Source organism: Melanerpes formicivorus, unplaced genomic scaffold, assembly GCF_026170545.1.
Source record: "Melanerpes formicivorus ecotype bairdi unplaced genomic scaffold, bMelFor1.0.p_v2 SCAF_4, whole genome shotgun sequence".
Taxonomy (NCBI): domain Eukaryota; kingdom Metazoa; phylum Chordata; class Aves; order Piciformes; family Picidae; genus Melanerpes; species Melanerpes formicivorus.
In genome coordinates this window covers 11,515,789-11,540,825 of record NW_027142356.1, presented here as the reverse complement: position 1 = coordinate 11,540,825, position 25,037 = coordinate 11,515,789, and the positions used below count along the sequence as shown (strand labels likewise).

General features: G+C 38.7%; 1 protein-coding gene across 11 annotated transcripts in view; it reads right to left on the bottom strand.

Moving 5' to 3' along the window:
• SORBS2 (sorbin and SH3 domain containing 2) overlaps nt 1-25,037 on the bottom strand; it is a 166,508-nt gene that overhangs the window by 81,331 nt on the left and 60,140 nt on the right. For all 11 annotated transcript variants that reach the window (XM_068136931.1, XM_068136932.1, XM_068136934.1 and 8 more), the window contains one exon: nt 750-799. In XM_068136931.1, the coding sequence (XP_067993032.1) occupies nt 750-759 (10 nt within the window). In that variant the 5' untranslated portion in view covers nt 760-799. The remainder of the gene's footprint in view (nt 1-749; nt 800-25,037) is intronic.

Sequence of the window (25,037 nt, the reverse complement as noted above, 5' to 3'; positions counted from 1 at the left end):
TGTCTCATGCCACAGGTAATCTGCAGACCAGGCAAAAAAAAACGTTGACTACAACTGAAAATTTACAGCTGACATAAGTGAGGTCTGGATTTCACCAGTCTGCTCTTGAAAGGCCTATTCCTACCTCCAGCAAAACTAGCAGCACCATCAATGATTCAGGAGCAAATATTAGTATCTTGTCACAGGTCATGAAGAAAACTTCCTACAGACCGCTTCATTTGGTTGATATCACAACACCATGAGAGAAAATACAAATCCCTATAAGTACAAAACAATTATCCTCATCTGATTGTGCCGTCACAACTAGTAACACAGGGTAGTAGCTATATGCCCCTTCATTTAATGACAATAGAGAAGGAAAACATTGCATTTTAAAAGTATGTGCATTTACTTAGCAAAATGTAATGCTTTAACACGACTTTTCCACAACTGTTATGTCCTCACACTACATACTTTCACATAAAACACACACATAACAAATCTGATACTTACAACGTAAGCACAGAAAGCTAAACGTGCATGTAATATTTCACATAACCATATACATCTATACACAGAAAAAGCACTTATGGAAATTTTATATATGGGATATAAACACACACAAGCACACGCACTGTTAAAATATCTTGCTTAATTTGAGTTCAGCATCAACTAAAACACCATTTGTTCACGAAAATGAAAAGAAATTTGTGTCACTGCTTGCTAAACAACACACAAGAGTAAAGGAAAATCTCACAGAAGCAGCATACCTGTGTTCATTTTGACACTGGAGGATTTGCTATAAAAGTCTTCAGATTGCCTGCGGAAAATAAAATGATCTATTAATTTGCACAAGACAGGAATGTGTGGAACAAAATGGCAGCAAGGCTTCTCACAGGGGTGGAGAATCACTGTGATACAAATGGCTGTCCTATTTTAACACAGCTTTAATTAAATCAGTACTGCCTGTCCTTCCAAAGTTAAAGATGAGCTGTTGCTTCCATTATAAGCTACTCTATTTTCGAGTGTTTAGTATCTGTTGTAAACATTTTCTCCATTATAAAAAGTCCCTATTGATCGATTTTTAATCTTGGGAGCATGAAATGAAAATTTCTCCCATACAGGAATGGGGAAATATTTTTAAAGGCTGTTCATAAGCTTTATCTACTCCTCTGTGCAATTTGAAAGACAGAAAGAGTAGGTGTCTCCAAGTATTTTTTAAGCAGTTATCATGTCTTTCTCAATGGTTTGTAAGTAGCAGAGGTGGTTGTTTTCATCCAGTGGTTTAATGTGTCTCTACAGACAACACTGACACTTTTAATGTTGCTCACTCTATTGCTACATAGAGAGCATGTGCCTTGGCATCTACAGGAATTAATTTCAAAACTCCCAATGGAGTCAACAGGTAGGGAATTAAATCACTATACATCAATGTGCTTTTTAAAGGTAGTAATTTGCACAAAAAAAACAACATAAAATGCATGCAGACGTTGAATCTCTTTATTTAGGTATCCCAACGTTATACAGTATTTACAAACAAATAGCAAAACTCCACCAAACCAAACTTCAGGTGTAGAAAAGTTTAAACCACTGATGATATGTCACAAGACAGACAATTTCCATCTACTACTAGTTTGTGTCACAGCCTTATCTTAGAATCAAAAGCTTTAATACCACTTCTATTCAGGCTGTTTTAGAGATAAACAGACAAATGCAGAAAAGGTTTCTAATGGCGTTCTGAATACTGGCCAGTGTCAGTTGTACCATTACATATATGCTGCCCACCTTAATTCTGCTGAGCAGGCAGACATACTAGACACCAAAACACTGAGCTAAAAAAAAAAGTCATTCTCGCATTGCACTGCTCCTGCATCAAGCTCAGGAGAAAAACAAAGGGGAAAATCTGAATTTTTAATGTAACATAGCTCCAAAAATTAAATTAAAAGTATAAACTGCCCATCTATGTTGGAGTCAGTTAGAAGGGATGCATGAAGGACCCTTTTTATAAAGAGAGACTTAAGATACTAATTAATACAAGTAAGCAAAACATTGAAACAGGATTGCAGCTCAACTCAGCAGGAACCCTTACTTAATTGTACCTTTGACATAATATACATATTGCTTTATTCTCTTGTATTCACAAAGAGGTCAGATTCTCTACTGCTTAAAAAATTTACTGGTCTTCAGAAACTACCTGGACTCTGTTATTATTCAGTTTTGTCACACAAAAAAGGAAGAAAAATAGAAAAAAAGAAGAAAGCTGGTTAAACTTCTTGAGAGCTATGGACATAGATATGTAGCAGTAAATAAAGTTTAATTACATTATTTTTATGCTACAGCTATCAGCAAACTAACTCTATTTCTAAAAGACCTTTTAAAAATAAGGTAAATTCTATTTTATTTTTAAATAGAAATTGAGTGAAATTTTGGATTTCTGTAACAGTTACAGAATATTCTTAACAGCCTTAAATTCTTACAGTGTTTTCAGGCAGCTAGAGGAGAAACCATTTTCAAGCCTTCTTTAAGCTTGAAACTGACTCACTGATGATACTGCAAGCAGGCTACTAAATACAACATGATATTTTATTTTCAGACCCAACAAGTACAGAAATCTTAGAACACTGCAGAGCCAAAATGATTTCTAGCAGGTGGCTTTGATATAATTACGTAAAGCATGCTTAAGTCTTCTGCCAGCTTTAACAGACAACACTCAATTTTAGCACTACAGCTATGTCCTCCTAAGGGATTTTCTGTCTGAACAGCTTAAACTGCAGTGCTGACACTCAGTGAGGGATTGTATACAAATCACTAGCGTTTCCACATTAATCTCATTTTGCTGAAGAGCAAATTAGTCTTGCATACCTGAAAAGTATGCACGTAAGTAAGGCAATATAAGCTGCACTCAAACACTTAACATGAAAATTACCTGGAATTCTCTGCTTCTAAGAAGCTAAAGTAGCATTAAAATACTTAATGATACTTGCAGTAGGCTCCAAATGAATGAAATAAACTTAATATCTGAAAACATTTTACTCAGCGTTGTTATAAGATCATTGAGATCCTTACTTCAAGAAAGTTGCAGGGGTCAGAAGGGGGAAGAGAAGGGCTTTCATGCTTTGTCCTTCTGTTCTTCATTGTCTACCAAAAATTGGTATTTTTTGTGAATGGGTTTGTAAGCAGCAGTAACAGTCCCTGACAGAGGTGAGATGAATGTTTCACCAGAAGCATCAGACACTCTTCACTGCCAAAAATGATGCTCAATGATCCTCTCTTAGATAGCTAACTCTGCACAATGATTATGGGCATTCCTTCCAATGCAGACACAAAGCACTACTGCACTTTGAGTTCCAATATAAGTGTGCAGATGCATGAGGTTGCAAAGTCAGAAACTGCTGCTCAGTCACCTAGATCAGGCAGGTTTGCTACTAAGCTCCCACCTGATCTTAGTAGCTTAAGAACACTTAAGTTTAACCACAGTAGCATGGCTAACTTTTTCAGAGGGATATGCAAGATTAACCTTCCTGGCAAATAGTTGGCTAAATCTGATAGAGGTAACAGTGCAGGAAATGATCAAATGCTCTAATGCACAAAAATGGCTGTCAGGTTGAACACAGTTTCATTAAAGACTTAATATATTGTTGTGTATATATATGTATTATATAACACTACAAAGATTACCTCAGCTCAGCAATACTTGGATTGAGAGAGGCTGCTGTAAAGACTTGTGGGAATCTCATTGACACCTGCTCTATTTTCTCCAGGAGACCCTGATAGCTAGCTGTGATCGCTTCTTCCGTTCTCTGTAAGTTCTGAAGTGTGGGGTGCTGCAGGAAGCCATTCTGTCACCCCTTCTGTTCCACATTTATATGGATCTATAAAAAGGGGTAGTGAGAAGTCAAGTAAGGCTTCCCCACCCTCAGTTTATTCATGAATACAAGACATATGTTTTTAATGTTAGACATTTAATTCCATCATTGATCAGACGTAGGAGCACCTACAGATAGATGTAAGGCAAGAGTCCTAACATCCAACCAAACATCAACTAAGCAGGTCCATTGTGAAACAAAGCCTAACTGAATAGTTAGATGCTTGCACCTCATTCAAAGAATTAAGTGAATCACAGTTAACAACTATAAATTATAACTATCTATAAATAGAGAACTACCTATCAAAAGTTAGAATTTTCATTAGAATAGCCTTTCCATCTAAAATTCGGCATTTTCTTTTAAAGCACTCATAGAAACTTCTGAAGTGATTACAGCTTTACTAATAACATACTGAAAATTCCTAAATGCCATATAGGAGCATGAGATCAGAGGCATCCAAGCTCACGGTAACTTTTGTGGTCCTTCTGCCTCCTGTTACGTAGCCATGGAGTCTAGACCCCTCTGAAATGTCAGGCTTGCTAGCTGTAGCTAACCGGGGGGCAAACTCCAGAATGACAATAGCCTGCTTACTTACACAGGTTTTTAAAGGCACTTGAAGAACAAGGTAGAAAGTTACTTTGGTATGTTTTGAATCAGAACATACAGCCTATTGCTGATTCAAAACTAGCTGGCAGTTTCCACATAGATAAAGAAGGCCCTGAAGAAGGTTCCACTGTGTTTCAATGCCATTAATATGCAATAACAAGACAACAAAATGGCAAGGAGCCTGTACTAACCTGAGCATTTGCTTAAGTGTTTGCTTTATATAGGTCCCACAGACCTATTTCTATGCTTATTACAATAGAATAGAATGGCAACAAAGCTTGTGAGGGGTTTGGCACACAAGCCCTATGATGAGAGGCTGAGGGAGCTGGGATTGCTTAGGCTGGAGAGGAGGAGGCTCAGAGAAGACCTTATTGCTCTCTACAACTACCTGAAAGGAGGTTGTAGACAGGTGGAGGTTGGTCTCTTCTCCCAGGCGGCCAGCTCCAGAACAAGAGGACACAGTCTCAAGCTGCATCAGGGGAAGTTTCGGCTGGATGTCCAGAAGAAGTTCTTCACAGAAAGAGTGATTGCCCATTGGAATGGGCTGCCCAGGGAGGTGGTGGAGTCACCATCACTAGAGGTGTTTAGCAAGAGACTGGATGGGGTGCTTGGTGCCATGGTTCAGTTGATTAGATAGTGTTGGATGATAGGTTGGACTCGATCCCAAAGGTCTTTTCCAACCTGGCCTATTCTACTCTATTCTGTAAGTCCCACAGACCTATTTTTATGCATATTGCTAACATAAGCACAAATATTGTTTTTCCCACATGACACTGCCTCACCTTATTAGCAGATGAATACCCCAGTTCTAATTAAAGTGTTTTCAGATAGACAACCAAAGAACAAAACACAGACACACAAGTGCCTTCATAGTTTCTGTAATTTTTACTTTAAATTTTGCATAGAGGATTTTGAGGACACCTTAATGTTAAGTGCAGCAGTCTTTCATATTGCATACAGTTTAAGTAGAAAATGTTCTATGACTTCCATTTAAATTGGTAGCAACTTAAAAGTCTCTAGACAAACACCTTGAAGCTTCAAATTTCTCCTGATGTAGCATGATTTTTACTAGATTTTTTTTGATTAGATGTGTACTCAAAAAAACCAAACTTGAGCCAAACTTTTGCTTAGTTCTTACTTGCTGTCATCTCAAAACACCTCTCAGACAATTCAATATTATTTTCTTAAAATGTAACTGGAAAAGTATACCAACAAAGCTATTCAAGCTGACAACATGAATTTCACTACAAAAGAAAGGAGAACAGTCTACTTATTTTCTATTCTGCATCTCCATAAAGCTTTATCACTAGAGGAAATTTTATTAATAATTCCAGTCATGCTTATGATTTTTTTCCCCTGTTATTTCTGTTTAAATATAAATTTTAAAAATTCTTATTAACTGCTGACTGCAATTCACATTCCTTACCCTTTTCTCAAGGCATCTGCTACTGTCTTCCATAATACAAAATTGTACATTTCTATAGCTGTTAATAGTGGTTATTTTGTTCCCTGCTTTTGTCTTCTTCTTTCAATGTAGTTTTACAGGGACTGTGTGTTCAAATTAGCTCATTCTCTAGTCTGGAAATTATTTCAGATTACTGTATCAGGGCATGTCACTAAAGCAGTATATTAGTGTCCACAGACACAATTACAGAAAGTTCAAGATTCAAGACAAGAGTGCCTAAAACACACATCATCTCAGTCCTTCTGCGTCTTCCCTATCAGGAAGGCTTAGATGTCACAGGCACTCAAAAGACCCCATATCAGGTAGCCAAAGCCCATACAGAAGAGAGATACCATTGGTGTTCATTTACACATTACTTCACTTTGGTGGGTAGCATGGCACTTCTGATCAGGCACGGATGCTAGGGAAGAGATGTCAGTATTTGGAACCCAGAAGACAGTATTCATTATGTCCCCTAGCTTAGTATGCCAGTAAACACAGCCTGCCTACTTTTCTCCCTATTGGAACAAGGAACTATGCAGCAACCTAGATCACTCTGGAAATGTAGGAACTAATGACAGAAAAGAAGCCTGATTAAGAAGTGCCAGCCATGAAGAAGCACCTATCTTTTAATAAATACAATTGGCACCCAGAATTCACCTTACTGTCAGTCTTTGAGACCTTCTTTAAAATTTTACCTCTGATTTTGATTTTTCCAGAAGATCTAAACATTTCTAGAACATCTACAGAGGAGCTCGACTTCATATCAGCTCTACTCTGGATCTGCAGAACAGGTACCTCTCAGGAGTGAAGCAATATCAAGCACTTTCCTTGGGTCCATCTTAGATTTGTTGGTGTTCATGAAGACCTACTCTTGTGAACCCACAATGACATAAAGAACCCACAAAGAGCAATAAAATAGGGAATGATCAGAAGATTTTAGTTCTGATTAAGAGGCATGGTTGTGAAGCAAAAGCTAAAGCAGACTTACTCCACATTGATCTCAACAGACATATGGTTTCTTCAGTTCTGCTGTAGAAGGAACCACACATCAAAATAATGCAACTTGTACTGTTTACAACACTAGTACATGCACCTGGTTTTATATCTAATGAAGTCCAACAAGCCTCAATGTTATATAAAGCAAAAAAGCTACAATTCTTACTAATATAAATAGCCAAAGAAAGCACTACTCACTATTGTAATTTGTAACACAGGTAAACTCATGGAATTAGGAGCCATTAACACCAGCTACCTGTAGCTGATAAGTGAATTTCAAAAGTTCTATAGATGTGGTTAATTTTTAAAGACTGAATTCTCATCTTTTCTTTTTTTAAACTGTGAAAAAATGACAGTATTTGACAGAAACAGATGGAAAGAGAAGAAGCAAGCACACAAAAACCTGAATGATACTGCCTGATATTTAAGGGGCTGAGAAATGACTCAAAGGCAAGCATTAAACTACAAAGCAACTCAAAACACACTTGAGAACATGAAGGAAAAAAACCCAGTTATTTTCCATGTTCTACTCTTTCCTGCTATTTCACCTTGAAATTATACTAAATTGTCAATGCATTTTATTAAAATATATCCCAGAGATTTCTATCTTGCAATTTCAGTTCTAAAGGTATACTGTTATAGCATTCTTGGTCCTGGTCATGAAGCAGGAAAATAGGAAAACTTGAGGACATTGAAAAAAACCCACAAAACATTTAAAAATAAAAGTAAAAAAATCAGGTATCAAAAGGGAAGTGGAATCTGCCCATACAGAAGGAGACTTCTGGCCCTTGTTATTAAATTCTGTTGCTGAAGAACACTCATGAGAAAAGGTCTCATCTCAGAACTGTCCAATGATCCACAAAGCAATAAAGATCAGGCAAGCAAAGGATATTCATAACAACTGATTCCTTTTATTTCAGTAGTGGCATTCATCTGTTACTTTTTAATTTTGTATTATAAATTCTTGGGAACAGAGACTAATTTAGATCTGTCTCTGCATGCCTTATTGAGTAATGCCATACTGGTCCTTGATTTGAAGTGTACTGCGATACCACATACAATACAGCACAGTAAAAAATACTATAGCAAACAATGTTAAGTGAGGATATGTCAAAAGATCAGTCAAACCAAGAGAGACTGCTTAACCAGAGAACATGAGGTCCAGATATATGCAATACCAGTCAAAAGAACAACAATGAAACCAAATAAATTATAGAAAGAATTTTTTTTTAAATGTTGATCAAATACAGCATCTGAAGTTTCATTAACTATACCTACTCACTGTTTTGTATCACTGGATACACTGCAGCTTCTAAGAGCTACCAGCTGCTAAGAGATGACAGGAGAGAGCTGATAAAAACCACTGCAAAATTCTACAACCACAAAACTGCTCCAATGCTGTTACAAATAATTATTTAAAACCTGGTATTTTCCAAGATAATTATTGCTACATTTCCGTAGACAAGAATTCATCTAACCATTACCCACAGAGTACATGGCTTCTACTACAGACATTGTTATCCATATAACCATACAACTGTTATCTATTAGAATGTATACAGACTGTATTTTCTGCCTGCAAGTAGCATTCATTTCTGTAGAAGACTAATTTTACAATTACCAGATTTAACTTTAGTAATCAGAGGATTTATTTTTCCCCTCTCAGTTTTGTCCAGGAAATACAGATAATATATTCTTACTCCTTTGGTTAAATATGTTAATCATTGATCATGCTATTTCATTATCCCTTGCTCAGTTCATGCTTTTATATGCCCCTGTCTGAACACACTAGTCCAATATCTGATTTTCCAGTGTGGGGATAAAGCACTGATATGCTACTCTCAGTCCTGTTTTACTTTCTGCTCTTAAATAATAAAGAAATCACTCAGACAGTGAAGAGCAGAGACAAGATCATCCTATACCAACACAGAAGATTGTATCTCCCAGTTCTGATTGTATAATAACAGCAGGTTGAATAATAGATAATTCTATGAGCCACATCGTGTATTCAGAATAACCACAAGAACATCTAAATGGAATTTACATTTGGCTCAGAACTTTACTGACTAGACTCATTCTGCAAAATTAGATTTGTCTCTAAGGAATACTTATAAGTCTTTTTTTTTTTTGAACCTAGAATAACCCTCAGCATTTCTTACTGAAAAAATGTGCTCAGGCAAAACACAAAGTGCCTGTGCATGTACATACCCACATGCCTGTGTCTTTCACCTGCAATCTACACACATATGTAGCTTTAAATAAATAATAACTAAAGAATTGTTATGGTGTAACAACAACAAAAACCCCAAACCAACAAACAAAAACCACAGCAGAATTAATTTACCTGTGTACAGAAAAAAAAATATGTTCTTTGTGTAAGGTGCTATGCCATGTTTGACTATTACCCAGCATGCAGCCTTGAACCTTTTTTATGGCTGTTAGTTTTCCTCAAGGTTTGCCTTAAAAATTGACCATTGTAACAGTTATGCAGGTCAAAAACTAACACTGGGTCAGAAAGCCACTGCTCCCTCACTAAAATACTAAGTAGACTGATGATGAAGACTTCATTAAGTTTGGGTAACTGAACTGGTCAGGATACTTTGAATACTAACAGTGCTAATCAAACTCACCCCTCATTTGCAGCTGTGGGCATGCATGTTTAGCACTTTAACAGATCAGAGGTTTGTTCCAGGCACGCAGCCAATGTGGAACAAAGTCAGGAACCACCTGAGAGGCAGCTGGGTGCCTGTACAGCACTGTGGGCTGCCTGTGCAGGTGGGAGCTTTCCATACTCTTCCGCAACAATGCACAACAGCCACCACCACTGGGAACAAACCAGCAGGAGCACACACCAAGATGAAGACTTAGTCTTCCACTCTCCCAAACCTACTTCCGCATCGCATGAGATGATCCAACTTGTGGTCTGGATAAGGCCACAGATTTGCACAAACAAACAGCTATAAAACCATTGAAATAACTGCATCTGCATGGAGGGAACAAATGGAAGCAGCAAAGACAACTTTAATTGGCATTTCCTACCCACATCCTTGTCAGTGTTAATGTAATTAGTTCTTTTGTCACTGTCTAGATTTGCTTTCCTTCAGAAAGGAAGGGAGAAATCTGGAGTCTCTATCTGTCACCACAGGGACACCTGAATCACTTTTCTAGAGTCACTAGACAAACCTCTGCCTTTTCAGCTAAAGAACTTAGGTAGCTGAAGTGAGCTTGCATCTCTCAGCCTCAGAGTCCTTCCTAGTCAGTCATACCTTCATCTGACTTAAATCCCGCTTTTCCTGGCACAACTCTCCAAACCAAACTCCCCTTCCCCTACCAGAGGCAATTTGTCACAGTCTGCTGCTTTTATTCCCTCAGTCTTCAAGCCAGGCTGACTTTTCCTCTGCAAACAGCAGTCTATAGTAGATCTCAAAACCAGCAAACACCATCACCATATTTTCAGCTTGCTCTGTATTCATTGCAGTAGCAACCACATGAATGGTCCTACTCATTCCCTCTAGCATCCCTGGCACTTGAAAGCATTTATGCACTCAATTCTAATTCTCAATTCGTGTGTGATGGGAATAAATTTTCAGAGATTCTGATTTTGCCAAATTTCTACTGAACACTTTCAAACAGATTTTTCAGCAATGCAGAATTTTTTTTACGGGTGTTAAGAGTCACATTCCTAACAAAGTTCTGTTATAGTTCCTGACTGTACTCCACCCACCAAGTCCAAACCTTGCTAAGCCCTGGGTGACCACAATTTTCAACGTGACAAGATGACTACATTGTAGAATCACGACCTCTGCCTTTCCACAAGAAACTTGACACAAAATCTTAAGAAAGGAAATTACAAATGAGTTCATGACTAACAGGTGCCATCAGGTCACCCCAGCTAGCTTACCAAGGTTAATAATGCAGTTCTAAAGAAAAAACACAAAAAAACACCAAACACTTTAATGTTTGGTAGTTTTAAGAAACAGGTTGTTTCCTTAATATCATGATGTCTTCCCTGTTTTGCTTTCTAAACCACCTAGTGAAGTTTTGCCATGGGTACAATCCTCTGGACTGCTGACCCCAACAGGAATCCTGAATTGACTGTGTGGGTTTAATACTGGTCCCAAATGAAATGTTACTTTGAGGTTATCAGATCATTTTAAACGTACCTGCAGCAGCCACAGTTCTAACACTGCCACAGGTGCTGTTCAGGGCTGCATTGTTCTGCACTGTAAGCATCACTCAACTAATTCCTGGAGTGCTAGCACAGGAGACGGTATCTGTTTCATGAAAATGTGTAGATCAGTTACATGCCTTGCTGTAATACCAGCTACTCAACCTCATCAAGTTCAGTGTGACTAACAGAGGATAGAGAATATAATGGAGCATGATAGGAAACTTTCCTTCACGAACCAGCCCTCAGTTTACTTAGTTACTAAAACTATGTCCTCAGCTTAACGTAGTGTATGTAATATTTTAATGCAGGTTTTCACAGTATTTGGCTTAGTTACTTTTAAAATTTGCAACAGTAAATGCAGTTCACTTAGCAGACGTTCTCAGCTCCCACACAATTATAGTATTATATAACTGCAGTCACCTACCACACAGTGCACTGCAGTGTGCCATTTTAAAAGTCACTGCTAGCTGCTCATTAAGTTCCTCTACTACACAGAGTGCAACTGAGTTCAACTGCATGCCAACCCACACTTATGTGAGAAGGAGCCATGCTTCAAGTAATGCCTATATTTCACATGAGTGTATACAAGGTAACATGGTGGTGTACTGATTTTGTTTAGCATTGTTCAGAAACACAAAATAACATGACATTCCATGACTCCAACTAATATACTGGTTGTTTAATCACAGAATACATCTGGTTGGAAGAGACCTCAAAGATCATCCAGTCCAATCCTCACCCCAGCACTGAAGGGGCAAGATACAATAATTTTTCAAATATTGCAATTACCTTGAAAAATGGAAATTTAGCTGCAAAAAAGGCTCACCATCAACAGAGACTGAGAAAAAAAAACAAGTAAAATAGTTGTCTTTCTGTGCCTTTCACCTCTAACTGTATAAAAATGAGACATTTTAAACAGGGTTGAGACCTTCCTTTTACTGATCACTGAGGGGAACAATGTTTGCTTCAATAGGGACTGGACGTGGTACTTGGTGCCATGGTTTAGTCATGAGGTCTGTGGTGACAGGTTGGACTTGATGATCTTTGAGGTCTCTTCCAACCTTGGTGATTCTGTGAATTTTGTCATGGCAGCCTGTCACCCCTTCCTTTCAGCTCAGCCATATAAAAAACCATGAGACTTATGCCAGGAAGAAGTGTCAGGGTGCTATGGAATTTCTCAGCACAGCAGCTGTCTGAGATGCTTCCAGCTCAAGCAGGGGCAGCAGTTCAGCAGTCCCCACAGCGGAGCACAACATCTTTAGAATTTCCATCTTCAGATTTTTCTGCAGACAGAAAAGTATTGCCTAGATCTGTAGAGGTAATTGGTAAATTTCAATTACTTTGCAAACGGTGGCCCAATATAGGAGACATAAGTTTTTTAACATCTGTCACAAATCACTAGTCTAAAAGCATGAAAATGTCATTAACAGTGGGACTCACCAATAAGTTAATCTTCTCCTTTTTAATTACTTTTATATTTAATAGTGTGGCTTAGAGGAATATTATTTAGCTTTTTTTTTACTTAATTATAATTCAATTCAAAAAATAAATTTATGGAATTTGCGTTTAAAAATTCACATTAAAAAAGTAAGACAGAATGGTATGGCAGCTGGATGGAGACTAATGCTTTTTGTTTCTTAAACCGATCACTCAACATTAGAATAGAATAGAATAGAATAGAATAGAATAGAATAAACCAGGTTGGAAGAGACCTTCAAGATCATCACGTCCAACCTATCACCCAACACCACCCAATCAACTAACCCATGTAACCAAGCACCCTGTCAAGTCTCCTCCTGAACACCTCCAGTGACGGCGACTCCACCACCTCCCCAGGCAGTCCATTCCAATGGGCAATCACTCTCTCTGTGTAAAACTTCCTCCTGACCTCCAGCCTGAACTTCCCCTGGCGCAGCCTGAGACTGTGTCCTCTTGTTCTGGTGCTGGCTGCCTGGGAGAAGAGACCAACCTCTGCCTGTTTACAACCCCCCTTCAGGTAGTTGTAGAGAGCAATAAGGTCACCCCTGAGTCTCCTCCTCTCCAGGCTAAGCAGCCCCAGCTCCCTCAGCCTCTCCTCATAGGGCTTGTGTTCCAAGCCCCTCACTAACTTCGTTGCCCTTCTCTGGACTCGTTCCAGCAAGTCAACATCCTTCCTAAACTGAGGACCAACATCAAACCAGATCTAAGAATTTAGAGTGGCAAGTTACTGATACTTCACCTAAACTTTCTGAAGGAAAGGGAAGAAACCACACTGCACTTACTTTAAAAAACATGTCTTTTTCCTCCACTAAAGAAATTATGCTAACTAGCCTTGAAGTTTCCTGAAGTCACGGCTATCTGCAAAAAACTATCCAATTAATAAAGTTAATGAGCTGAAAACACAATTGTTTTCTCATTCCTTACAGCAGTTGCTGATGCTCCTTACAAAACATATCATAAAAAAATCCAGAAGCCTAAAAAAAACAGTTTTTAAACATAATAAGCTATTTTAATATCTCCACAAAGCCATCACCTTACAAATTGTCCCAAGGAATTTTTAGACCAAGACAGATTAATCTTCTGATTTCCTTTTCAAATAACTGAAAATTAGCTGATCTACTTCTTGAGAAACTACATTTTGGAGAATAAATGATCTGTATTATTACTGGTGCATGATTAGTTGTTTCTACCTACTCTAATCTCTTGCTGAAATTCTCTACTTCCCTTCTTTCAGTAGTATAATACTTTTTAAATTCGGTTTTCACCAGTGCCTCTAACCCCACTCTGTTTCACTTTCCTGACCTCTTATCCTCATTTCTGAAGACTGATCTCACATAATTATACTCCGCTCCACTTACTCTAGTTACCATCAATGAACTGTGTTTTGCACTTCCTAAATAAAGTCCTTGCATATCAAGGATAGGGCTGCAAATATCTCTCTATTTTCTCCATAATTTCTATTTGTCTATAATTTCATCCTGTTCTGCCTAGCCCTTGGAAGCCTCTCTCTCTTACTCAAAATCCTTTTCTTAACCATCATCTCTGTTGCTAAAGAATGGATGCATGTTTGAAGCCTTTGTGGATACCTATGGAAGCCTATAAACCGGATCTGTGCTCTAGTGCAGGACTGGTCCATACAGTCTTCAGCACAAAGAAGAGTGGAAGATAAGACCTTACATATAATAAGCAGTGAATTATTAATTAGGGCCATACCATCCAAAACCAATTGCATTTTTATGAAGTGCACAGACTCTGAAACAGTAAATGCTTGTTAAGTGAACCAGAACTGTAGGTTTAAAGAGAGATTATCTGCTCCCTTGTGCCCTTGGCACTTCTATTTTATATTGAACATTCTACTGTCTCTCATGGCCTCAGTGCCGGCTGGCAAATACAATTCATCCTTCCACTCCAGCCAGCATCTTTAGAGGCTATATAATTTGCTTCAGTTCACTAGATTTTAGAAGTACTGATGCTAGCTGAAACTAAAAGCTAGTTAATGAGCAAGAAAGACACAAATACACCTTGGTCATATCCTCCATCACAATTCATTGGCTGGAGAAGGCAGCTATTATGTACCCCAGTTTTAGTGACTCTCAGGCAAACCTCTTCTACATATCTGCACTTGGACAAAAGCTGCCCATGCATGCATAAAATCTGTTAATTTCCATAAGCATATAGAACTAAATGCTGCATGCTAGATTCCTCTGAGGAGACACTTTGTGCTTAGTGCAAGCATGCAGCAACAAGTCCTCTACTTTTCTGCTAAAAATGTAAGGAAGTTGTGCTTAAACTCAATGGTTTCAAAAGTTTTGCACAAGAGTAGCACAGCAGTCTCATGTAAATGGTACCAATCAATGATTAAATGAATTCAGAGCAAAAAGTGAGTCAGACTTAATAACATATTCTATTTGGATAATATTATTAATAGAAAGAGTCTACCACAAACTAAAAGGAACAATTTTCTTTAACACTTCTATATTTTTTCTGTTTGTCCTCTACTCACAGCTCCTGTCTCATTCTTCTAGTCTTAGAAATAGTGAAGAATGCAAATACTTCCTGCTATTTCCTCAGCTGTTATAAGCCAGTGCAGTTCAATGATGCATCTTTAGTTTAGGATCCACCCCCTTAACCATCACACATTTATTAAAAAAGTGTTTTAGACAAAATAGCCCTGTGTAATAGACATTACATGCTACAGAATTTCTTTCAACACTTATGGCACAAAACATAATACAAGTGTTCCTAGGGTTTTGTTGTTTTTTTGTTGGGTTTTTTTCCCCCTTTTCTTCTAATTAAAGCCTTAAGAGACTATGGAAATATAAACTACTCCTAGGCATTAATAAGTCACCTATGAGTATCCACTGAACTACATTGCTGCAGTTAAGGTTCTTGGGTAAATCACAATTTGCAGTGGCCTGTCAACATTAAATGGAGAATGGTGTATATTATTGTATTACCATACATCAAGTGGAAGGTGCTAGAACAACTATTATGATGTAATAGTTCTACCCTTCTGCCTACACAAAGCAGATACAGAATGTGTGTGTGATATTTTGAATGCTTCCCTATGAGGACTTGTCTGTAGAAGCACCACAAAGCAGATGCAAGCTGTTCAGTGGCTCTAAGATGATTCTTGGGTTTTATAATTTCAGATAACTCACAATTTTAGTTTGTGATAACTACATCTGTCTTAAATTTTCACACATGAAGCATGCTCAGTGATTTAATACAAGTTCCAGATAGATCATCAAGCCCAACCTATCACACACCACCATCTAATCAATTAAACCATGACTCTTAAGTGCCTCATCCAGTCTCTTTTTAAACACTTCAAGCGATGGTGACTCCACCACCTCCCTGGGCAGCCCATTCCAATGGGCACTCACCCTTTCTGTGAAGAATTTCTTCCTAACATGCAGTCTAAACCTCCCCTGGTGGAGCTTGAGACTGTGTCCTCTAAAAAAACAAAAGTCCCCAAAGTACCACCTTATTCTGAAATTCAAATGGCCAGTATCAGCAAACAGTTTTGTCACCTTTTATTCCCCTATACAGTTATGTTTTTCATATGGTTTACAGGCACAAAATACATTGCACTTATGAAAAAAAAAAATCAAATCCATGCAAATTTCTTATGCTAGTTTAATCTTGTCACATTACAGAAGCACTATTTCTATGACACCAAATATATTTTAGTGGCTTCCTGACTTCACAGCATGAACACAGCTTGACCCAGAGGCAAAGAATTTTTGTTCGTTCTATCTCAAAGCAACAGAACTTATCACTCCATTTTCTCCACTAAATGTAACTCCACAACTAAAGATGCAGTTTTTAACTGAATGCAGTGAATGCAGTTGTACAAGCGGGGACTTGAAATAGACAAGCAAGGTTCTTGCATTGCTGCATTTTGTCAGATGCTGTGCTCTGAAAATCTAACCACAGTGGCTTATTTTAAGAACTTCACTTGCACTTTTAATATACAAATTCACTCTTTTGAAGAGCTAAGCATTATTAGCAGGACTTCACTGGCAAAAACATCATTTTACTGAAGTAACCATGACTGGTCTTTCTGGTCGTGTTGCTGTGCTGAGTTATGAAAGATTTGTGTCCTGTGGTTCACTTGATTTAATTTTGTATTTCACTTTTAGAATAGAATAGAATAGGATTAACCAGGTCGGAAGAGACCTTTGAGATCACTGAGTCCAACCTATCATCCAACATTATCTAATCAACTAAACCATGGCACCAAGCACCCCTTCCAGTCTCTTCCTAAACACCCTCAGTGATGGTGACTCCACCACTGCCCAGGGCAGCCCATTCCAGGGGGCAATCACTCTTTCTGTGAAGAACTTCTTCCTAACATCTAGCCTAAACCTCCCCTGGTGCAGCTTGAGACTGTGTCCTCTTCTTCTGGTGCTGGTTGCCTGGGAGAAGAGACCAGTCCCCACCCGTCTACAACCTCCCTTCAAGTAGTTGTAGACAGCAATAAGGTTTCCCCTGAGCCTCCTCTTCTCCAGGCTACGCAACCCCAGATCTCCTCATAGGGCTTGTTGCCACTCCTCATAGTGGCTTGTTGCCACTTACATAAAGATCACCACATATGGAAGTAAAAAGCCCTTTTTTTTTAATCCAAGTCTTCTTCCAAGACATGGGAGGACAAAGAGACACCCCTTCTACTGACCTCAATCTATGATTTGTAATCAAGACCTCTTATCTGTGAGAATTTTTGTACTACATGTGAGCTGATAAGCTATTTAAGAAAGTAGGTATGTCTACAAGGCTCACAGTATCTACCAATCTGAAGGACTCTAACACACTTGAGTTGCAGAGTCACAGGAAAGCAGTCCTTACCTTTGCCAAAATTATACTTTTGACATTTTTCTTGTAAAAAGTTATGCACCTCAGGCCTTTAAGCTTGCAATTCATTCCCACCACAGTGGTGAGAAGATTATTACTTGCTTCTTTCTCCAAAGAGGCTAAACTAGGTGAATACAAACCTGAATTACAGCAAACTGCCTCTTGGCTAACTATGTTTAGCAAGTTATTTCACACAGATTTGCCTTCATGACTCATACACGAAGTGGGTGGGTATTACCACTGTTAAGTCGCACTGTTTTCAACTGCTACTCTTTGGCTGCTGTAGAACATTTTGCAAGCTGCTGTCCCACACAGAGCAGATTTCCTTGAAGTATGACAGCAGGAAACAACTCTGGGCGTAGCTGGACAGGCACTCATTGTTTTGAGCTTCCACTGTATGCAAAATTAGCAAGTCATTCAGAGGTCAGAGACATCATAGTATTCCACTGGCTGAGCAGTGCTACTCTATTGCATGTTTGATTCATCTTTGCAGCTCTTGGAGCTGTTTCCCAGCAGTCAGACATGGGAAGTGTTTAATAACAGAGAAGGCATGGAGTGGTTTTTTAAGATCATTTTCTCTGCACTGCTTTTGATGAGACTTTTTAGAAGGAATTTGAGAGGAGCCTGGAAAATTCTTCCTGGGGGAAAAGAAGTGGTACCAAGTGCCATGTCCAGTCCCCTCTTGAACACCTCCAGGCATGGTGACTCCATCACCTCCCTGGGCAGCCCATTCCAATGACAAATGACTCTCTCCGTGAAGAACTTTCTCCTCACCTCAAGCCTAAACTTCCCCTGGTGCAGCTTGAGACTGTGTCCCCTTGTTCTGGTGCTGGTTGCTAGAGAGAAGAGACCAACCCCTTCCTGGCTACAACCACCCTTCAGGTAGTTGTAGACAGCAATGAGGTAACCCCTGAGCCTCCTCTTCTCCAGGCTAAACAATCCCAGCTCCCTCAGCCTCTCCTCATAGGGCTTGTGTTCAAGGCCTCTCCCCAGCCTTGTTGCCCTTCTCTGGACACGTTCAAGTGTTTCGATGTCCTTCTTAAACTGAGGGGCCCAGAACTGGACACAGTACTCAAGGTGTGGCCTAACCAAAGCAGAGTACAGGGGCACAATGACTTCCCTGCTCCTGCTGGCCACAGTATTTCTAATACAGGCCAGGATGCCATTGGCCTTCTTGGCCCCCTGGGCACACTGCTGGCTCATATTCAGGTGGTTGTCGATCAGCACACCCAGGTCCCTCTCTGTTTGGGAGCTCTCCAGCCACTCCGACCCCAGCCTGTAGCTCTGCATGGGGTTGCCATGGCCAAAGTGCAGCACTCAGCACTTGGACTTGTTGAATGCCATCCCGTTGGACTCCGCCCATCTGTCCACAAGGGACAAAGTGGAGCTAATGCATTCTTAAAACAAACAAACAAATTTATAAAATATGTCAGACTAAATTCATCATATGGCTTTAGGTACTGGACTCTACCTCAGGGTACCTGGACACATTTCTCAACATGAGAACAAAGAATCAGTATGAACTCTGGCAAAGTGTCATTTGTTAAATATATGAAACTATTCTGCAAGGGAGCACGAAAACATGCTTGCCAGAAATTTTGTACTGAACTTTTTTGAGCTTCATGTATGTTTAGTGCAAAAACCCCCAGGTTACCAATCATAGAACTTTGGCTTTCCTTAAATTCACTATACTTCTTTAAGGTTCTATCTAAATTTCATGGTAAAAGTACTCCAGTAATCACTCCTTTTGTTGCTCTCCAATTCTGACTGAAATCATGCAAACTCCTCTTTAACTATTTATCCAGTGAGTAACTCACACTGATGTTTCCCGTCACAGCGATGTGGAATGAATTTAAACACTGTTAAACTCTTTTGAGAGTAACCAATCTTTATTCTGAGGTAGTTTGCTTTTATTTCCATTTCTTTGTAAACAGATGGCACGTGTCCCACCTAACACACAAATCATCCACGTTTCCCAATCAGCTCCTGTTGAATGGCATACCATAACTGACAGTGTTTTCACCCTTTGTCATGTTTTCACAAAGCTGAGCCCAAAAGGGTTCTGGAGAAGGACTTAAGATACTCAGAAACTTCACCTTAAGGAATAATAATATTTGGAACCTCCTGGTATTGTAACTAACCAAACATAGGTTTGTATTTTGCAAAATATGAACTAATATAATAGCATATGCCAAACATTCAATCCTACAAGATCATGGCAAAAGATGTCATAAAGCTATAAGCAAACCACCTCTGTTTTGCATTTTTTTACAGCTTTCCAGTCACTGCAAGATTAGTTGTATTATGCATGAAAGAAAAACATTGGGGTTTTTTCTATTTTCACTTGTTTTACATCTAGATTCTCAGCACCTAATTAAAAGAAAGAAATATTTTAGGCAGGCTTTACAGAAAGGCCTTGTGCTATGCAATTATCTTTTTAATGGGAAATTTTCAGCGGGGATCTCTTGTCCTTGGACTAGTGCTGTGAGTACTACAAATGCCCACTAATACCATGCATGCCTAATTAGATGACTGTGGGTCCCATTCAGAAACATCCCCAGCCTGCATAAGTGCAAATCGCTTTTTGTATGTAAACAATTATTTCATGAGATTCATTGAACCCCTTAATTAAAATATTTTCATCCTTCATGGACCAAGAAGAAATGTTCAGTTCAAAGTCCCAGCCCCATATAATTTTAAAAGTATGCACTTAAAAGAAAAATCAGGGAAGTATGTTTTGAATTTTTTACTTCATTATGAAACAAGAAATTAAATCTATGTAGAGGAAGGACAGAAGGCACCAGCAGCAAGATTTGTAGCTATGCTGAGGTATGTATGCTAATTACTTTATAATTTGCTGTCCTTCCTAGAGTAAATATTGAATTACAGAAAAGATATTGATACCAAGTGCTATAGAATCTCTATATGACTTTGTCATAATTTGACTTGACACAGAACTTGACTTTGTCACAAATAATGAACTAACTGACAACTATTGTAGCAATTTCCAGGCTTTGTTTCCGGGCATACAATGCCTTCGGCAGAAATTTTCCATAAGCATTGACTAAACAATGCAGTGCTTTCTTACATGCTGGCCAGAGGTGAACCTCTGCCTCGTCTGCAGCCTGCACGGCTTAGGCAGCACAGTATGTAGGCAGATTATCTCCTTTCAAAGGCACAGGAGCTTCAGCTGATCTTAGCGCTTTAACTACAGTCATCTTTGCTGAAAACCCACCCTCCTCTAATAGGATAGGTAGGCAAAGAGGGTACTTGAGAGCTTCATGATAGAAAAGCCTGAAGCAAATTTCCTTTGCTGTCTTAAGACAGATGAGGCTGTTATACATGTTATAAAACATATCTGAAGTCTGCAAGGATCCCCAAATAACCTTTGATTTCCACAGGTTATCAAATTGAGGTCACTAGCTTCAAGGCTTTGTACTTGACTGTCATGCTGCTGTGTTACATTATGATGCCCTATTACACTAACAGCATAGTTCTGAGCTTGCATCAGATCTGAAGCCACAGCAGCAGAGTACTGTCTCAGCCTTTGTGCACCCCCTGTTAGGCATCTTGCAGTCCCTGGGCACAATTATGTGGAATTTGTACACAGAATAAGATTGCCAAGGGTGATCTTTGCTCCCAAAGTGGTAAACAGAATCATCAGCCTAAAACCTGCCTACTTATCATTTTTTAGCCTCATTGAAAAAGCTTAGAGAGAAAAAATTGTTCCATATGACACAAACAATTTTCTGACAAAAGACATTCTGCAAGAAGTTGACAAATTAAGAAAATCAAGTCAAAGAAAAAACACTACCATCAGGTAATTTCTTTTTCTATTAAAAACTGTGCTGATATATTCCCAGATACAGATATTGCTGTGGTGTATTTAGAAGACACAGATGCTGTGTATATTGTGGAGGAATTCAGTCTTCTGATTCAAATATTTGAGGCTGAAATACTGGCTAATACCAGACCTGTAGCAGATTTTCACTCTTAGCTTTCTCATTTAAAAGTATTAGGGCTCTGATTCAAAGTCCTTAATGTATGCTAACAAAATCCAGGGTCTTCTATGAGATGAAAGCACATGCTTTTCTGTATAAGGATAGGATTATTCCCAAGCTGAAAGTAAGCATCCACTGTAGAAATCTGCTAGATTCAGGCCTAAGGAAGAAACCTCCTGTTAAGTAGATTTCCATTATTGATTTTGCATATTAGAAAACAGACATTTTCTTCTTGCACACAGTTAACTGAGCGCAGTTAGCTTATCTTAGAAGCAGCCCAAACAATTTCTGTGGCTGCTGTAGGAACTGGAAAAGCATTGCCTGGAAAACTGTCATTTTGTAACAGAGCAAGTTCAGGGATATTTTTATACTTTCTGCTTTGACCAGCATTTTATACATGGCATTTCTTGTCTTTAATTCATTCCAAAAATGTCCTCTCCAAATATTTTTTCCATATCTAGCCACGAGATGCTGTTTCTTTTCTAAGAATAAACAATATTTCCATTTACAAAAATGTCAGTCAAAATCCTTGACGTGAACATATCTTTATATAGTAAAAGCACCCAAAGCTTTCTTGTCTGGTATGTGGTTACAAACAGGCAGCCATATTAGGTGGGAACCTGTAAAGTCAGATTTCCCTACATACCTGATTGGTCATACTTATAGAAATATCCAGTGGAAACAAGAAGTTTATTTTTCCTTTGCTTCTTTTCTCTCTGTTCCTCACCCCCCCCCTCCCACCCCCTGTTTGCATTAAATGGGAACTCATTTATATCTTTGACATCTAATATACTGAATATGGTTGCTTGTGCAAAAGAATCCTGTTGATACCATATTAAATTTGCATTTCAAGCTGGAGTCAGAGCATTACATGAGGTGAGTGGGGGAAACTTGAAAATTAGCTACAAAATTGAATAAGAAGAATGGCAGCTAACATTTGAGAATACATTATGTACACCATGTGGTGAGGATTAAATGGTGTTAAATTTGAAAACCTGTTTACATCCCTTGCAAAATAAACTCATTTAAAAAAAACCCACAACGCAGCTCTGAATTCCGAAGGGTGTGAAAGTCTTCCTCTCAGAATAATAAAAGTGTTAGGCATTAAAAAGTAATTAATTTCAATTACTTTAAACATTGGGCGCAGCCTAATAAATGGTTTTTAAAGGAAGACAGCATGCATATTGCAGGCTATTTATGTTTGTAGCTATGCTCTGCCAACAAATGAATTACTACCAGTTTTATAAATGAAGCATTTAGGATACACAACAAAATAAAGGAAAATTATACCAAATACTCTGTAGATTCGTTTTTTAGTATTTTTCCCCCAAAAAGCTCCCAACCCCAAAATCCTTTACACTGGTTTGCATGGTTCTGCCTCACTTCTGCCTTTATAAAATATACATTGAAAGTGGTAATAAGAAAAGAAGCAGATGCAGATGAGGGTCCCTGGCTCATTTGAAGACCTGACCATCCTTCAGACCCTTCCCCCACCTTTCCCCACAGAAAGTATCTACAACACCAAGGAACTCACATCATCAATGACAAGGTGACAAAACCTCAAGGCTGAACAGTGATGGCTTGCTAAGATCCAGTATCATCTGCCTCTGATAAATTCCAAATGCCAGATTTCATTGATACATTCCCTTTTATCCAATCTCTTAATTTGTCCTCCCTGTTTGCATATAGGAATTGCTCATTATACACATTCAATCACCAGGCTATACAGATGCTTAACTGCATGTTGACTGCTCTTTCTAATAATAAGAAAAAAATATTAGCAGTATACTTTTCATGAGATGAGCAAGCACCCTGATGCTTGCAAAACAGACACCCCTCCCCCTCCTTTACTGTCTGCAATGGGTTAAGTAACAGCACTTATAAAATATACATGGCAGAAAACTCAAGCCCTTGAGAGAACAAGATGATGGCAGCATATGCAGCATATAATATTTGTGGGAACAAAGCATATGAACACAGCTCATTCTGTATATTTAGTATTATTTTTTTTCCTTCTGCATACCAGTATTTCATTATCTGCTCAAAAAAAAGATAAATCAAAACAAGCAGAATTGCTCATTTTTAAAAAGAGAAACAAATATTTATCAATAGAGAACTGAACAATTTCTTGCACATCAGCTTGCGATATTATGTGGTGAGAGGAGGTTTGAGCATTTACATATATTTTGGTGCTGCTTTCTGTAACTGATCAATGTCATGGATAAGCTTGCGAGAGAATTCAGGGGAAACAAATAAAAAGACCACTGAAAAACTCTTGCTGAGTAAAACCAAATTAAAAACAAAATAGCCAACATGAGTAAACAAATATTTGACTAAATCTTTACTATTAGTAACAGAGATACAGTGCAGTCTGTTGGTGAGACAGAGTATGCAGAATTATCTTTAACAAGAGACGTAGGTGCAAGTGCCGACACCTGCTAGCCAACTGCAGAATTTCCAGGAAGGTTAAGCATGTAAATACAGAAACAAGAGAACTAGGATACAACCTTTTGACTGGGGATCTACATCACCTAAAGAACCCAGACATATAATAATTATACTGCTGAGTTTAGTGTGTCTACCTCTCTAAGTGTATTTGTAGCATTCAATTGCCATGGCACAGAAACCCCAAGCTGGTGTCACTGCAGACTCCCAGGCTTTTAAAGCATACTACAGCACAAAAGTTAATCTTATCCTAAGAGTAGCATAGCTCCACACCGCATTTTACCCAAGCACATCTTATTAGCTCAGGTATGGTGCCATGTTTACATGTTGTCTGTTTAAGAACTAGCACAAATATCCACTGCTTCTTCAAGTTTCATAGTATCATAGTATCAGTCAGGGTTGGAAGGGACCACAAGGATCATCTAGTTCCAACCCCCCATGGGCAGGGACACCTCACACTAGATCAGGCTGGCCTGAGCCTCATCCAGCCTGGTCTTAAACACCTCCAGTTTCTGAATCCTCATTGCACATACACTTTTCTTCCATAGGCCCTTAAGGAATTCAAGCTCACATCTATGTTCCCTACAGAATACAGCAGAGGTTAGAATTCTATACTGAAGTGAATTATAGCAGCAGCAGCAACTTAGATGCTGAAAGCAGTCTAGTCTGTCACACAGGGAAGAATGCCCATACCCTGAGCAGCAGAGCCTAAGAGGGAAGTGCCTGCAAATGCATCACAGCTAAACTGCAGAGCTCTTTTCTTCCTCTTTGTTTACATTTTTCATTAAGGTTGAAGATGCAGATGTTCAATGTCTAGCCAAATTCTTTACTAAGATTGTTGAATCAAAGGCAAATCTATGAGTTTGGACAAGTGTTTTTAAAACAAACAAAATCCACAGCTCACTCATCTTCTTGTACTGCATGGCTGTTTGAAGCTAGGGAAAATGATGCATCTCCCTGCATACAGCAGAAACACAGAAATGTGTGGGAATGTCAACAAACTCTGTTAGATGATTCCATGGATTCATACCAGTGAGATTTAATCTCAGGGCTTTGAATTCAGTCTCTGTAAAAGGCATAAATTAACCCACTTCATGTTTAACAATTACATGTATTACTCAGTGTAGTTAATAGAATAGAATAAACCAGGTTGGAAGAGACCTTCGAGATCATCGCGTCCAACCTATCATCCA